This window comes from Triticum aestivum, chromosome 4B (assembly GCF_018294505.1).
Source record: "Triticum aestivum cultivar Chinese Spring chromosome 4B, IWGSC CS RefSeq v2.1, whole genome shotgun sequence".
In the NCBI taxonomy this organism is placed as follows: Eukaryota; Viridiplantae; Streptophyta; class Magnoliopsida; order Poales; family Poaceae; genus Triticum; species Triticum aestivum.
Genome location: NC_057804.1, coordinates 589,839,151 through 589,854,883, shown reverse-complemented (window position 1 = coordinate 589,854,883; position 15,733 = coordinate 589,839,151). Strand labels below are relative to the sequence as shown.

The 15,733-nt window shown below is 43.8% G+C and overlaps 2 protein-coding genes across 2 annotated transcripts; both read right to left on the bottom strand.

Annotated features, from left to right (window-relative positions):
- Positions 1-1,293: 1,293 nt before the first annotated feature.
- Positions 1,294-3,351, bottom strand: LOC123089299 (uncharacterized). The gene is made up of 2 exons (XM_044511012.1): positions 2,951-3,351; positions 1,294-2,125 (listed from the first exon to the last, which is right to left on the bottom strand). Exons 1-2 carry the CDS (start codon positions 3,067-3,069, stop codon positions 1,711-1,713), a joined length of 534 nt encoding a protein of 177 aa, XP_044366947.1. The 5' UTR covers positions 3,070-3,351; the 3' UTR covers positions 1,294-1,710.
- Positions 3,352-6,428: 3,077 nt separating this feature from the next.
- LOC123093436 (protein ALTERED SEED GERMINATION 2) lies at positions 6,429-15,398 on the bottom strand. The gene is made up of 20 exons (XM_044515411.1): positions 15,137-15,398; positions 14,166-14,234; positions 13,904-13,981; positions 13,420-13,554; positions 13,226-13,333; positions 12,777-12,905; positions 12,158-12,273; positions 11,952-12,069; positions 11,548-11,653; positions 11,289-11,419; positions 10,230-10,400; positions 10,049-10,159; positions 9,478-9,589; positions 8,726-9,054; positions 8,506-8,596; positions 7,447-7,542; positions 7,303-7,373; positions 7,108-7,220; positions 6,835-6,940; positions 6,429-6,715 (listed from the first exon to the last, which is right to left on the bottom strand). The coding sequence occupies exons 1-19, from the start codon at positions 15,227-15,229 to the stop codon at positions 6,859-6,861; spliced, it is 2,259 nt and encodes a 752-aa protein (XP_044371346.1). The 5' UTR covers positions 15,230-15,398; the 3' UTR covers positions 6,429-6,715; positions 6,835-6,858.
- Positions 15,399-15,733: the final 335 nt, after the last annotated feature.

Genomic DNA, 15,733 nt, shown 5'->3' with positions numbered 1-15,733 from the left:
TGGATCTGAAGGGTGTCGGTTAGCCCGGGCGTTTGAGGCACCCGTCTGGGTCAAAATTTCGTGACCGGGCAGCCCGCCCCGGCATATGAGGCAGGTTTGGGGCGCCCGGCTGTAGATGCTCATAGTTTGTTCTATCAGAGGAATCAAGACATGACTATGGTGGGATATTGTGATGCTGGATATCCACCTGGTCCCCATAATGCTAGATCACATACTTGTTTTGTCTTTTCGCATGGGGGTACAACCTTCTCTTGGAAATCAACAAAACAAACTTTGGTGGCTACATCCACAAATCATTCTGAAATCATTATTCTGTATGAAGCATCACGTGAGTATGTATGGCTTCACGGAATGATGAATTTTATTGGAAGTTCAAGTGGGATTGGTTCATTTGAATCACCCACCATTATCTATGAAGATAATGTTGCATGCATTACGCAGATGCAAACATGTTATATAAAGAATAATATTGCAAAGCATGTTGCTCCTAAATTATTTTATCCCTATGAGTTGCAGAAAAATGGGAGATAAATACTTTGCAAACGAAGTCATGTGATAATGTTGTTGATTTATGTACAAAGTCCTTACCATGTTTTTATTTGAGAACTGTATTAATGGAATTGATATGAGACGACTTCGAGACTTGCAAAGTTCGGTGGGTGTATCCATGTATGATAATATATTTGTGGTCCTCGGATCTTTGATATTGCATTCTTTTTATTTATGAGTTTTTTTCCGAATGGTTTCTCTTGGAAGGTTTTTAATGAGGTAATAGTAATACGGGTATTATGATATGTCAGTTTCTCCTTTTGCTCCCACGTTTTCTTCGAGAGTTTTTGATGTCATATTGCACATATCTTCTCATATTTTTCCTAGAGGGTTTAGGAGACTTAACAAGATGATGATGATGATATAACGATAGTTTCGCTCATGCACCTTATCCAACCAACATGCAAGGCATCCCTTCGGCGACATAGCATTCGTTCAGAAACTACTGCCTTCGTTCCAAAATATTAAGTGAATTAGTTTTCTTAAAGTCAAACATGTATATGTTTGACCAAGTTTTTAGAAGAAAAAATACCAATATCTACAGTACCAAATCTGTATCATTAGATCTATCACAAAAATTATTTTCATATTTTTATTTTGTATTGTATATGTCAATATTTCATTCAATAATCATGGTCAAACATACACAAATTTGACTTGCATGAAAATCAATACATCTTATATTCCGAAACAGAAGTGTGATCCCAACCAACGATAAATAATGGGAAATTTTACGATGCATTGTGATACACCAAAGTATATGTATTATATTGGCGATCCAACAGATAAGACTAACTGGGCCTTATTAAAGCCGAAGGTATTTTTGACTAAAAAATATTTAAGTTTAATTGGCCCAATTAAGCCCTTTCATTTGTCTTTACACTGTTCCTTTACAAATGTAAACATCATCGAGGAACGAACTCGGCTACTGTTCATTTGTCATTTGTCTCTCTTACATTAACACTCTCTAAACCGGGAATCAAGTGAATGATCGAGCTGCATGTTATTGTTAGCAAGTCGATCGTCATGCTCTCAACATCACATATATAGAGCTATAGAACTCCACCGCCGCACCTGCTCACGTCTACTACATGTACGTAAATACATGCCCGCATGCTTAAATACGCACACTAAACCATGCACGACATGTACGGCGCTCAGCTAGCTACTGATGACCTCTTCCAAGAGCTTGTACCTCCGAACCCTCGGTCTTCCCCGGGCGACGCCGGGAGAGGGCGGCCCGGCGCCGCGGTTGGCACGGACGCCACTGCTCAGGTCAGACGCCGACCGCTGCAGCAGGAGCCGCCGCCGGTGTTGCTGCTTCTTGATAGGCTTGTTCAACTCCGCGGCGAAGTCGCCGCGAGCCGCGACCTTCCCCGGCATCGATCTGCTGCCACCGCTGCAAGCCGGGACATCCATGCGGTCAGCGGCCGGCACAGGCCGGCCGGGCACTTTGAAGGTGGATATCACCGGGCTAGGATCGGCGCCGCCGCCGTCGCCGCTTCCTTGCCCTGCCCTCAGGCACCAGTTGCATGTGCCGTACGCCTCCGCCTTGGGGTACCGATCCGTGCAGTACCTGACGTGACACATGACCATGTGTACACATTTAGTTGCTAGGTAGTACGTACATACGGAGTACATGCAGATACATGGAGTGCATGTACTGCGTTATTGCATGCACTGTCGCACACATTTGCAGATGGTAGACACGTGAAATATCAAAGAACTGAACAATGGCGACCGATCGATTCAGCTGTGGCTGAACTAGCTGGATGTCTATACAGGGTACAGCGACCGTACAGCTTTATATCAACATCGATCGGATGTGTGTATATATCTCTTGGGTCTTTGGCCGGCCCCATTTTGTTGACGAATTCTCGTGGAATCGTGCAAAAAGTCGGAACAAATTAATTGGCTGGATGTAGGGGCGGGCCGGGCACAGGGTGGCGAAAATGATATATCGGAGATAGATATGTGTATGCCAAACGTGTCACCAAATATACCAATGCAAACTCAAAAGGGGATTGCCATTGAACAGTTCTTGTTCAGATGAATCCAAGCACGAAACTAATCCATTATATAACTGCTGGCATTGTATGGTACTTCGTACGCCAAGCTAGATGATGATGCAGAATTAATGATGAATAGCCATATGCGAATCAATGCTTGCGTATGTTGGTGTGTTAGCTAATTCCATGTGCGCATGTTTGTGATATGCTGTGTCGTCGTTCGGTTAGAACCATTTCACACACACACACAAAAATCCTCCTATTTCACGAACCTGCCGTCGTTGCTAATTAACCTAGCTATCCCCGTATCCAAGAATATCCATGCAAATAAATCCAAAATTAGCTCTTCTAATCACACATATGCGCCAACGGAAAAGAGGTAGGATACATACGTGTGCTGGGAGCGGAAGGAGCAGGCGGCGCAGCGGAACAGCTCCGGCAGGAGGCCATGGTCGCCGCACATGCAGCAGACGGCGGCCTCGGCGGCACCCAACTTGCCGTCGCCTCCCATGGAAATTAACGGGTATACACACCTGGCGATCGATCAATCGATCTCAGATGGATGGGCAGAGCTGCCACATGAGATCGATTCCGATCGATCGATCGATCGATCGATAGGCTTTGCTTGCCTTGTTCTTGGCAAGGCAAACTACCTGCAGCAGGGTTAGGGAGAAGAATGAACTGGAGGATGGTGGGGGCGCTGCTGGCTGTGGTAGTGCTAATAAGCTGATGCGCTGTCTGCGGTAGTCTTCACACATCTCAAGATCTTGCGGGAGCTGCCCTCTTTTGTCCTCCTCCACCTCGTCCCCCATGGCGGACATGTAACGCTGTCCTGATTTATTTTTTCAGTTAGCTTTTGCCTTTTGGACCTTCAAGTTTATACTTTTTTGTGTGAAGCTCTTCACTGAATTGAAGAAAAAATGGCTTCAACTACTTTCTTTGTTTTGATATCTCAATCGATTCTCGTTAAAATAAGTTACCTCTATTATCTCCAAAGTTTTCTTCCATGGACATAACATTTTGAAATGGATTCCTCCGAAACCGGTGATGGTTATAGCGAAGTGGAGAGAGAAAGCGTATTACCACACGACGTGCAACTTTTCTCCTAAATAGGGCATGGCATTATTGATAAAGTTTATAAACTATAAATGAGTATCAGAACGACATTACTAATACATTCTTATTTCTTAGGCTGGTTGTAATGGGAGTATCATAGCTAGTATCATGCATGCCAACTAGGCAACTTTGATGAGGTGGCATAGAATTAAATGAAGTAAAAGAGGGTTGAGTATCATATCATGATACCGTATCATAATAAATGCTACACTAGTATGTGTCATGCATGACAATAAATAAAGTCATCTATGATACTACCATATGATACTATGCATTAGGGAGGTAGTATCATACACTAGTATCATATGCATGATACTAACTTATGATACTACCCATTACAACCAACCTTAGTTGGGCTATCATGTGCGCAACTGGCACAAATTAAGTTGTTTACAAATTTATTTATTTTAGCACATTCCACGTCTTTCACAATGGATTATTCTATTTCTATAGCATGCAAGATGTTATGACTTACGCAATTAGACCATTGGGCGAAGTAGATGGAGAAACGATATTTATTAACAAGGTTGTGTGATTCAACACCTACATTCCTTGGGCATGAGTGCGGACGCTCCTTCACATGTACTAAATCGATCGACACAATAAAATCAAAGACAAAGCTTGTTGAGGCCATCGGATGCATCTCAACGATCGCAACGTGCCATGGTCCAGTCACACCGCCACCCTTGTCATGGCATGCAAGTATCTGGTGTCACATTTTATTTGCTTGTGCATGTAATGTACTTCCCCCATCCTATAATATAAGACGCTTTCGCAAGCTAAAACAGGTTGCAAAAACGTCTTATATTGTGGGACGGAGGGGTAATTTTCTTGTTTCGGAAATAGGGTGAAGTCTGGGCTTACATGAATACGTGCACGATGTAGGAAAGTCACACTTGCGTTGGCATTCCTTGATCAAAGGGGAAAAAACTAGAGTACTTGCGTTGTAAAAAAAACAAGAACAATACACGCACAGCACGATAGAATGTCTCCGCTGGTCCAGTAAATATCAGATCTTACAAGGGCGAGTACACAAAACAACCTGAGTAATAATAATGATAACAAAGACAAAAACAAATAGCGTGTCGTTTTCCAGTGGCAAAGCCGTGAAAAGGAGGGCATCGAGGGGGCAAGCCAGACCCCGGCCCGTGGAAGGAATAATTGCGTTTGGGTGGACGGTCCTCGTTGGGCGGCGGGGCAAGCCTGGGCCTACCGAAACGCGACGCGCATCCGTACTTGGCTTCACTGACAGGAGCGGCCCACGGGGCCAGCGGGCGACCTGTCAGTCACACGCGACGGTCTCTTGCCCAGTAGACCTAGAGAGTCAAGCGATGGCAGCCTTTGTAAAATAGCTGAAAAACAGGGGGCCGATGGGCGACGGCGGGGGGTCGGTGTGTTTTGTTTGACTAGGCATGCATGCGGCGACAGCCAATCGGATACCAGGTGATGCGTGGCCCCCACTGCGACCTAGTGGCAGGTACTACTAGTTGTACTTTGTGGCGTGCGCGCGTGTGGTGTGCGTAGGAAGGAATACCACCGGCCAGCCACCAGAGGGGAAGGGAGAGGCCGGACCTGACCGGACCGACGGGCAAGTGCTTCACGGCGAGGCGAGACAAGGATTTTTTTTTTCTCGTTTTGGCGTGATCCGTTGCGTGCGCGCCTGGTCTATACGTGAAGCTATGGCCTTTGACTTTCTTTTTCCCTCGGTGTATGTACTGTAAACCACGACGAGCCTTGGTGAAGACTGCAGCATGCTGAGACGTGGACTCGAGGGCTCCTTCTTAGCTAGTGCGTGCGGACGTGGGATTAGCAATTTGGGTCTTTGCTTTTCTTCTTCGTGTATAATAAACATAATAAAAGTTGTTGGTAGAAAGAAAGATGTACGTCTGCGGTACAGCGTAGGACATCATGATCTGGACAGGGGCAAATTCAACAGAGTCGACGCGATTACCACGAGGGTATTTTCATTTCTCACGATGGGTCTCTTTGTCTTGGATGAGATCGGAGAACACGAGCTGGATGGGGATGGCGCGATTGAGACGTCAGCAAAGCAACACCTCTGGATTCCAGGCTTCCAGGCACTAGTGATAGGGCGCTGATTTGGTTTGTTTTGCTTTGCTTGGCCCTGCTCTAGATAAAAGTACTACTACTAGTACTAGTGATTTGTTCAAAAAAAAAATACTACTAGTACTAGTGACGTACAGTTGGCTACCAAGTGATAGGTTCGGACATTCTACATACTTCCAGCTGGAACATATACTCGCAACGCCAGCCGACAGATGAAACCGGAGCGGAAAAACATACCAGAGGGCCCCCGCACCCGGAGAAACTGGCATTATCAAAACGCCCGCAACCTTGCCGCGGACAACAGAAACGTTTATAAAACAAGCCGAGACAGCCTTAGCGTCGCTAGGGTTCCGTCACTTCCTTGCAAGGGTGAGCGAAACGCTCTTGCATCTAAAGAGAAACACGTCCACTTCGCCCTTTGCGTGTTCGATAGTGTTGCCTGCCCACTTCGCCCGTCAACCTACGACGTAGGCTGAACTATCGATGGTGATGTCTCTACTGCATCACGGCACTTACACTGAACTAAAAACGATCATGTAAGCATTCATTTGGACCAAATGGGGACCCAAAACCATAAGTCGGCACCAAGCAACATACAGTATGTCTCTACTGCAGCTTCTCTACCCGAGGTCTCACCTGCATTTACCAGTAGACTTGCCCGACGACGTAGCATCCAAGTCGCCGACCTTTCGCCCCAGAAAAACGTCACAGCAGACGGCTCTATTATGGAAGCATGTACAGATGATTTACTTATTACAAGACTTCGCTTTTCTACAATCTGTACAAGTGAATGCACCAACAAACAGCCTTTACTGTCTATTCACATCTCAAGCAACAACTTAATACCAGCGCCCCTGCAATATTATCTAAGCAAGGTGTGCAAAACACTGGCTACGATTGCAACACAACCTTGCAATCTCATGTTTACCTAGACACTGGCTGCTTGTATCTTGGATTAAATGTCCTCCCTTTTCCTGAAAAGTGAAAGAAAGAACAAATCAAAAGGCCGAAATCAGAGAGCAAAAGTGAGGTTTCACATTATTCCCGAGTAAAATGTTGGGAATGCCCTAAAATCTCCAGCAAACAGCAGTACCTCAGCAACCCAAGCAATAGTATATCAAGTCTGCGCACACTCTAAAGGATGCAAGCTTCCTTCAGCAAATTCATGCGCCCCAAATCGTTCCAAAAACTCAAAAGGCCTGCACATAGATACGTAACATAGGAAAATCATTACTAGCTAGTTTCTATATATAACTTGGCACACAGATCAAAAGAAACAGCATGGTACCACATGATAGATGTGGTAATTTCATTGCAAGCCAAAATAGCATATGGCTAAACTCCTAAGGAAGTTTTGACAGCTTACAACAAAGTTTCACGGTTGCGGCATAACTTCTTCTGGTTGTTCTCTATGGCACTTAACACATCAATTTCTGGTCCATCAACCATAGAAGTACCTTCTGCATCCGGTGTCCATAACTAGCAATAAACAAAGACAAAGTGAATAGTGAGGGCAAATTATTCAAGTACTTCAAGAAAAGAAAAGGATCAGATCAAATACCTTTATTGTATTGTCAATTCCACTCGTTGCAACAGCACAATCATAGGGATGAGACTGTATACAGTTCACAACTAAACAAGATATAGGGGCACATGAGAAGCAGTACTCAAGGATAGCCACAGTAAGAAATGAAATTGCAATTACCAGCTCCATCCCCTGCAAGCATTTTAACAAGCCTTCCTGTTCTTTTCTCCCATATGAACCATCTACCATCATCACTTCCGCTGGCAATAAATTCCCCTATCGTAAGAGCAATACAGCATTAGGCACATTTAGTACATATGAATTACATTAAATTTAACTGTCTACACATACTTTGAGTAAACTATCATCAAATTAAGCTTTAAGAATTACTTTCCACAAAACTACACTCTTATGCGGGTTTGTTCCATAAAACTACAGGTCCACTCTGACATATCTGTCGCAAAAATACACCCTAATGAGTTCCCGTCCAACTTTGACCAACGAGCCTACCTTTAACTGACACATGGTAATTTTAGCGCTGCTGGGACTCTACATCAGTCTGTACCTCTTGGTTGATGTTAGCAGGGTGAGAATCACGGAGGAGTATCAGAGCAATAAGGCAGACCTGGCCAGCTGGCCAACGTATCAGCTCTGCCTCAATCGTCGTATAACACGCAGAAATTAACGTGGCCTTCACAAGTGGGTCTGGTTCGTAATAGCAGTGGCTAGAACAGGAACTCATTAAACATGTTATTTGAGATATGCATGCCAAATAATGCCTGCTCGAGTGATAACTTTTCTTTGGAGTGTACTTTTGTGATAATTTGGTAAATTTGCATAAATTCAAATCAAATCAAGTGATTCTGTAGAACCTAATTATATGCCACACCACAATCTAGGATAATTTAACCTCTAATTGGTTCATGACTTGTTTTCTGAACATCAAGGGTATTTGATAACATAGTTTTTAGAGAATGTGCAAGAGCTCTGCACTTCTTATTTTAATCCGAAAGCATTACCGACGATAAGAAACCGACCAAGAAGGGATCTTTCACTTAGAAAGGTAAGGAAAAGCCCACGCCAAACCTAGCAACAGGTGCATGAAAGGTGCACAGCTGTACGCCTTCTATAAAAGGTCGATGTCTTCTGTTATCCGTCATGCAAACGGCTGGTAGCTGGACTATCGACTTAAATAAAAATTAAACATGCATGCAAGAAGAAACAGCTTAATAGCCTAACCTTGTTCACCAAGAAAGCTAGCTTGCTTTATATCTGTCCCCACATTGCAGTGCCCAACATATCTTTGTTTCATATCAATGGCAACATCCGGCTACATTGCACAACAGGATGGTATTAAAGCCATGCAATGTCAGCATACAAATATAGGACACCGAAAAAGAGAATCCCGTACTAGGGACTTTAACATTCAGATAAAAGAGTAGGATGAAAAAGTAAGAACCTCGTAGGCAGAATCGCCATTACAAGTGGACTCAGCTGATCCATTCCGAACAGACTGTTCATTAGTTTGATCCTCTCTTCGGTTCAATTTTAAACGTAAGCTACCTCGAACAGCACCTGGATCACTATCATGGCTTTCGTCACCTGATACTGATGTATCAAAGTCTAACTCCATCTCATCATTGTAATCTGAATCTTCTCGGCCCTCCTGTGATGATGACCCACTAACATCTGATCTGAACAATAGATCACTCAATGACCGTAACCGTCCATGCCGTGCATCAGTGTTAGTATTTCCTTGTTGATCTTTTTTATTTTTCTCAAGTTCAGCTGTTTGAACAACATAAATCCATCAGATCTTTCAAAAAAAATAACAGAAACATATCACATATTGTGGATACAAGCAACAATAAAATTTTGAATCCATTGGCATCATAGAATTCTCAATCCGAATATATCCTCGAGTTCAATACCAGAAGCTATAAAATAAATACAATGGATCTACGAACAGCTGTGGCAGCAGAAATTACATGGAAAATGAATATGGAATATTATATATAGAGAAGTACTGGTACATTTGCATGTACATGTTTCTTGTGATCACTAACATTTTCAGATTAACAGGTTACTGAGCTATGTGCACTGGAGAGGCCATCTTTTAGCATGTGAAGCTGTGACTACATAACAATCTCCAAATATTAAATTCACATGGTGTAGCTATGCGGGACAAAACAATTGTTTCTATGTACTCACCAGCAGCAAGTCGCTTCTTTATATTTTCCACCTGTTCCGCAGACACCGAATTTGGTAGAACAAGACTATGTGCAGCTTCTGCATATTCACATGCCTCCTTCAGTCTTCCTAACTACAGAAGGCAAAGCACATATTTGTAAGAGATGGAGAATGTACCGGGTTTCCATCTCTTCATTTATCACTCCAGACTAAAGGAGGAGGATTTAGGAGATAAAGAATTTTAGTGAGATAACAAGACGCATCAATTGGTAGGCATGTGGTTGTGGATAAGTCTACACATCAATTATAGAACTACAAGGAGCCGATCATAGCAGACACGATTAAACAAAGGGGTGATCGAGTCGGTATGATCTAAGCATCCACCTAATTAGAATTGCTTTAGAATATGCTCATTTTCATCTGACAAAGAATAGGTAGCACAAATTTAGAATTTCCTAACAAAGGCAAAACAACTCGAGATACCATGCACAAAGCAACTCAAAGTACCAGGTTTAGACCGATTTTGTATGATGGTACAGCATTATTTGCTGTATAAGCATATATAACCTTAGACACAATTACACATTTTTACCTGTAGCAGTGCATCAGCCATGAACAAGTGTGCCTGGAATGATGCGAAGTCAATACTCCTTGCTTCATTGCAATCCCGAATAGCCATGTAAACATCATTTTTCCACCTCCGCTGTAAATCATAAGTTCAATATTTTTTATGGAACAGAGATTTGATAACCGATAAACAAATGATAGCAAACCTTTAGGTACAATCCTGCGCGGGTACACAAACAATCATGCCTCGTGCTATCATCAATATCAGATTCCATGGCCTCGAGTATTTCACAGCATGCTTCAATGCCATGCATTAGGTTTGTGCCAGTCTCCAGAGATTTTATCACGACTTGCATAAGTTTCTTCAACATATCTACCTGAAACAGGTGCCATGAAAGGCAGAGAAGTTCAACATGTCTCGCAGACCAGGCAACATATGTGATCTAAAAAGCACGGATACGGGGACACGGACACGGCGACACGCATACGGGGGCACGGGATACGGCATTTTCCAGAAACAGCCCATCAGGGACACGGCAAGTATATATAAAAATAAATAAAAATATGCCATGTAATATAGAGTTAAAGACGAAAAAATAACGAGAAAGAGATTGCCCCATTCAGCAGTAACTGGGCCACAAAGAAGATGATCCATTAGTAGTTGGGCCGGCCCAGCTAGTGCCATTCCAAGAGCAACTGAATGCTACAGATTAATCTGCACCATCAAAACTCAAACCCTATCTCTCTCTGCTCTAACGCTTTGACCAAGCCGCCACTCTCCTCCCAGCGATGGATCTCTCATCTACCCTGCAGCAGGCCAGCAGCTCTCGCCACCGCCCTCCTCCCAGCGTGCTCCTCTTGCCGCAACAGCGGCGGCGGCCAGCGCTGCAGCGGGGGATGCAGCAGCAGCAACGGCGGCGGCGCGGGCACAGCAGCAACAGCACCGCAGTGGCGTGGGCGCAGCATCAGCACGGCGGCGAGGGTGCTCCAGATCCAGCTTTGCCTCGTGTCCCTTCCGTATCCCAGCCGTGTCCCTCCCTTTTCTTTCTTTCTTTTAATTCTTAATTCAGGAAATACGGCGGGATACGCGTATCCCCGCATGTCCGAGCGTGTCCCCGTGTCCCGCCGTGTCAGCACGGGGATTCGGCAACTTTTGTCGTGTCCATGCTTTGTAGTATGTGATAGTGTGATACGAAGAGGCCATGTTTATGAAAGCGAGAAGCGCAAGCGCACCCAAGCAAGTGCAGAGAGAGAAGATTGCTCACCCTACACAAATTTCTCTTAGCTGGAAACTTGTCTCGTTTTGACTTTTGTTTTCTTGGTTCCTTGTGAAAAGGCAGTAAACATAACTGATCGCGTACGTCATCTGCTGTGTATCTCACTGAACTCGTATTGTCTGAAAATATAGAGATAAATTGACCAGTAAAGTATTAAAGATATCAACACTGGCAGTGGGCAGAAAACAAGCAGAAGTGTGATAACAAAAATGAGGATACATACACAAAGGGAGCTGAACAACCATACCTGGGTCGACATCAAATAGATATACATGTTCACCACTGTAACTCAAAAGAACCTCATTCCCATTCGGGCTGAACGCAACATGGGTAAGGTGCAAATTTGACTTCCTCTGATTACAATGCAGAGGCCAAATGTCAACGAATGTAACAGAAAAGTCACTTTGAAAGCAACAGGTAACAGAATTCTGAACTCAAACTAAACAAAGTTGCCAATTCTACGCCAAATACTGTAGCATGATTTCTGGGAGAAAACTGAACTCCTCAGAAAAGTATTTTCTCAAATAATCAAGTTAAAGCAACCCCATAGCTCTAAAATATAAGAGCAGTCCATATGATACCAGCAAGCAGTAACTACTGCCACCTTTACCATGCACAATCTGGAACACCACAACAAGGAGAAAAACTCACATTCTCAGCAAGGTGCAATGGACAGAACATTTTTATACAAGGCGGTGGCTTCCTTCTTGTTTGACATGAGCTCAATGGTGGAAGCATTCTCCTATCGTACAGCCGGGCAAACGCATCACTGCATAAACATCAAGTTGTGAGGTGATGTTTTTTAAGTTGAAGGGCAAGGCCCGTCATGCACTGACTAATTTATGACAACAAATTACCTCCCACCAACAAGGAGCTGATGGGGACGAACTGAGCTAATATCACAAGACTTAAACGACAGCGGTTGTCTGGGGGGATCAGCTAAAGACTTCTTTCCTCCAGATCGTAGATCTAGCTGTCAAAAACACATGTAATGTAGAAACTGGAATCAAAACCAAATCCACACCCAGCTAAGCTAACTTTACAACCAGCATTTATCCTATGGATATATTTATCATGGCATTTCCAAAAGGACTCATAATAACATCAGAGATCATACCAATCCTGAGAGGAAGTGACTGAAAGCAACAACATGCTGGTTGCAAAGTTAAACTAATTATATTACCATAGTGAAGCATTACAGGTCCATTCATCTGGTAAATAGCAAAGCAATGCACAAGCATAAAACAACATAGGCTCATTTAGTTATGTCTGTTCTTGTTCAAGGGTTCGTGGAACAAAAAAGAGAACCACCTCAAAATTCAAACAGAGAAACATTTAAAAGTAACACAAGATGTGCTACCATAGTAAAACTGGCCACTTGTATTTGGCTCTCAAGGACAAAAGCTAAATTCAGGTGGAATCAGATGCTCAACGAGAACCACAATAGAAGCGGAACCCAACAGATAGAATACTCACAAGCACGTTACGGCATTCCTGATTAACCAATCCTGCACGAGGACAGGAACTGCATTCCCTAAAATCATGCTGTCTTACAGTACCATCCTCACTTGCACTCCACACTACATTAGGGTTGCCACCTTCGACCTACATATTGCAGATAAACATAATTATGAATGTTGAACCAGGCAGTGTGAAATCTTAATGCATCAGTAAGTAGAACACATCTCAAGTGGTGCAAAGATGTGAAAATAAGGCATCGTTCTTTCTTCTCGAATAGATACTACTCCCTCCGTCCCATAATATAAGAGCGGTTTTGACACTAGTGTAAAATCTAGAAGGGCGTACATTTAGGAACAACCTCAAAGCTTTGTCAAACTTAGATGCAATTCAAAGACAAATTTTCTTCATGCTATACGGTTCCACATTCCAATCATATGGCGTTCAGCATAAGACTAGGATCTTACAGCTAGTTTCTTGACCCTCCTTGAGTGACATTGGTAAACTGCAGCTGGCTCCATGGAAACCTCCCTAGGCCTTATGCCACTTAAACGAGACAAATTGAAAACACGAACCTGGAAAAGAATCAATAAACTTCTCCTGAAAAGGATGCCTCAGAATAACAGGGAAAGATAAAAGTGAAAACATAAAAAGGTTGTACCTCGGCATCTCCTGCTCCTGAAACTACTACTTCATCACATGTTTCCGGTACAAATTTTGTGCAAAATACATTTGCTGAATGTCCAGTATCAATTTCATGCAACAGCTCTTGATTAGCATAATTCCAGATGTTGACCTGCAGAACAAGTATTGATACAGAAGTACACTGAATCAACCATCAAACTCTCCGGCCTTTTCCAGTCCAAGGATATACACCATTGGAAACAAAATCATATACATAGAAAATGTTCAACTTCAAGATTGTGTCATCTCTAACTCTGAGCAACATCTATTTTGCAAGAAAATGGTGTTATATCATTCAGATTGCTTTCACTTAAGGTTGTAACAAAAAGTTAAATCTCAGTCAACAAAGAAGTACAGGAAAAAAATTACTGTGTTGCAAGACAAGTAAAGAGTTCATGCAACTCTACCAGCTACAGATAGCATGAGAATAATGGATGAGAAATTGGCATCCAGAAACTTACTCTAGTGTCATCTGATCCTGATATCAGAAGTGAGCCACTTGAGTTCCATGCAATAGCATTCACGCAACCTACGTGACCCTGTTAGATATCACAGGAAACCAAAAGGCAATCCAGTAAAAATCGAGGATACAGCAAGGAACTTCGCTATTTCAGCTTCCTTCTAAGCAAATAAAAATTCCAACGCAGGAAACAAACAAACCTCCCTGTTCTTGTGAGGAAGCTAGCATATATGATAAGATAAACAACAAAAGAAGTCAAATACCTCAATCTCCTTTTCTAAAGCAAGCCTTTGTACTAGAGAAGAATGGAACTGCATTCTCTTTCCAATGTCCTGGAAAAGAAAATTTTGTTAATTGTGCCTAGTTTATCAGTGTTTACTCTATGACAATGTCCAAGAATCCAACACAAGGTTTTGAACAAAAATCCTAGTTCCCATAAATTCACCTCACGCTTAGTTTCCATTCTTCCCGCAAAAATAATAATAGTATTATTAGTTAGTTCCCATTTAAGGAGACCATATACGAACACAAGGTCAAAGTGATAAGAAGTTGGCTCAAGAGCATAGCACAAAGATCATGACTTCCCAAACTCATATCACAGTCCCACTTCTAATACAGTAGACATTAGTATCCAATAGCATAGCCCAAGTAATGGAACAACCCATTGGCTACAGCCCATACCGTTCTCCTACAACCTAAAAAGCACCCCCGCCATAAAAATGCATTAGGAGGGTTGTTAATTCGTTCGCCTGCATTCTAAATAACTCACCTGCACATAACAGTAGTATAAAACAGGCGATACTGGAGTCAATTCCAATTTCTCGAGAAGCATCTACCCACGGAACCAAAAAAATCACCTCACGAGCTGTGAACCAACATTACTTCTGATATCTGCGAGGTTACGCAACCGATACATACATCAACAAGGAACTGCGTCACTCTCAGACTCCACGCAGTCGAGCTATTGGCAGCATTAACCAACATTCACCGGACGTTCATAAACCCTTCCAAATGTCAGCTCGATCGAGAAACCCCGCCCGAGAAATGCAACACGAGCCCCCAACCCCCGCGGGTCACGAGCCAACCAGCGATTGGCCCACCGCCCACGCGAACCCCTCCCGCCGAATCGGGCAATTCGGGCCAGAAACTTCGCCCCAAAGCTAAGAACGCACAGATGCACCACGCCTGGAACGCGGAAAGGACAGAAGGGGTCGGCCATTCCGAGGGCGCTTACGGGGGAACCGTGGAGGCTGCGGGCGTCGAGCAGATCGGTGAGGCCGCCGTCCGAGAAGCGCCACCGCAGCCTCTCCGTCGCGTCCATCTCCATCTCCGGCGCCGGCGAGCGCGACCCCAGCAGCGGCGACACTCCCCGATCGCGCGCCGCCGATTCGGTGGGTGCTTCCGGAAGCTCTCGCGCCTTCCAGCCGAGGGGGTCGGAACGGAACCGGGGAATGGATGGGTGCGGTGCGGTGCGGGGGTTTGCTTCGGGTTCCAGGGAGCCGGGTTGGAGTGGGGGAAGAAAAGCGGCTGGTGGGACCAGGGACGCGTGGGGTCTGCCGCCGATGAAGCGGGATCTGACTGACAGGTGGGTCCAGCTTTTAGTCTCTTTTCGTCGATGGGAGGCGCGCTCGTGGCCGTCTGATCCGGGGGCAGCTAGTGTAGGATCTGCTTTTATGTGAGAATCAATGAGATTTATTTTTTTGATGGCCCGAGAATCAATGAGATTAATTTTTCTAGAAATATTAAACATGTTTAAAAATTCTGAAAAAAATTGTAGACACACATCAATGTTTGATGTACAAACTTAAGAAGTTTCAGCTACTAATTCAAT

Bases quoted from the DNA above. Each gene is read 5' to 3' on its own strand.
- LOC123089299 (XM_044511012.1), bottom strand. From the start codon at position 3,069: ATGGGAGGCGACGGCAAGTTGGGTGCCGCCGAGGCCGCCGTCTGCTGC. The intron at 2,126-2,950 runs GTATGTATCCTA...GTGTCACGTCAG, and splicing joins TCCTTCCGCTCCCAGCACAC to GTACTGCACGGATCGGTACC.
- LOC123093436 (XM_044515411.1), bottom strand. From the start codon at position 15,229: ATGGAGATGGACGCGACGGAGAGGCTGCGGTGGCGCTTCTCGGACGGC. The intron at 13,555-13,903 runs GTAAGTTTCTGG...CTTGTTCTGCAG, and splicing joins CAGGATCAGATGACACTAGA to GTCAACATCTGGAATTATGC. The intron at 9,055-9,477 runs GTGAGTACATAG...TTGTTCAAACAG, and splicing joins AAAGAAGCGACTTGCTGCTG to CTGAACTTGAGAAAAATAAA.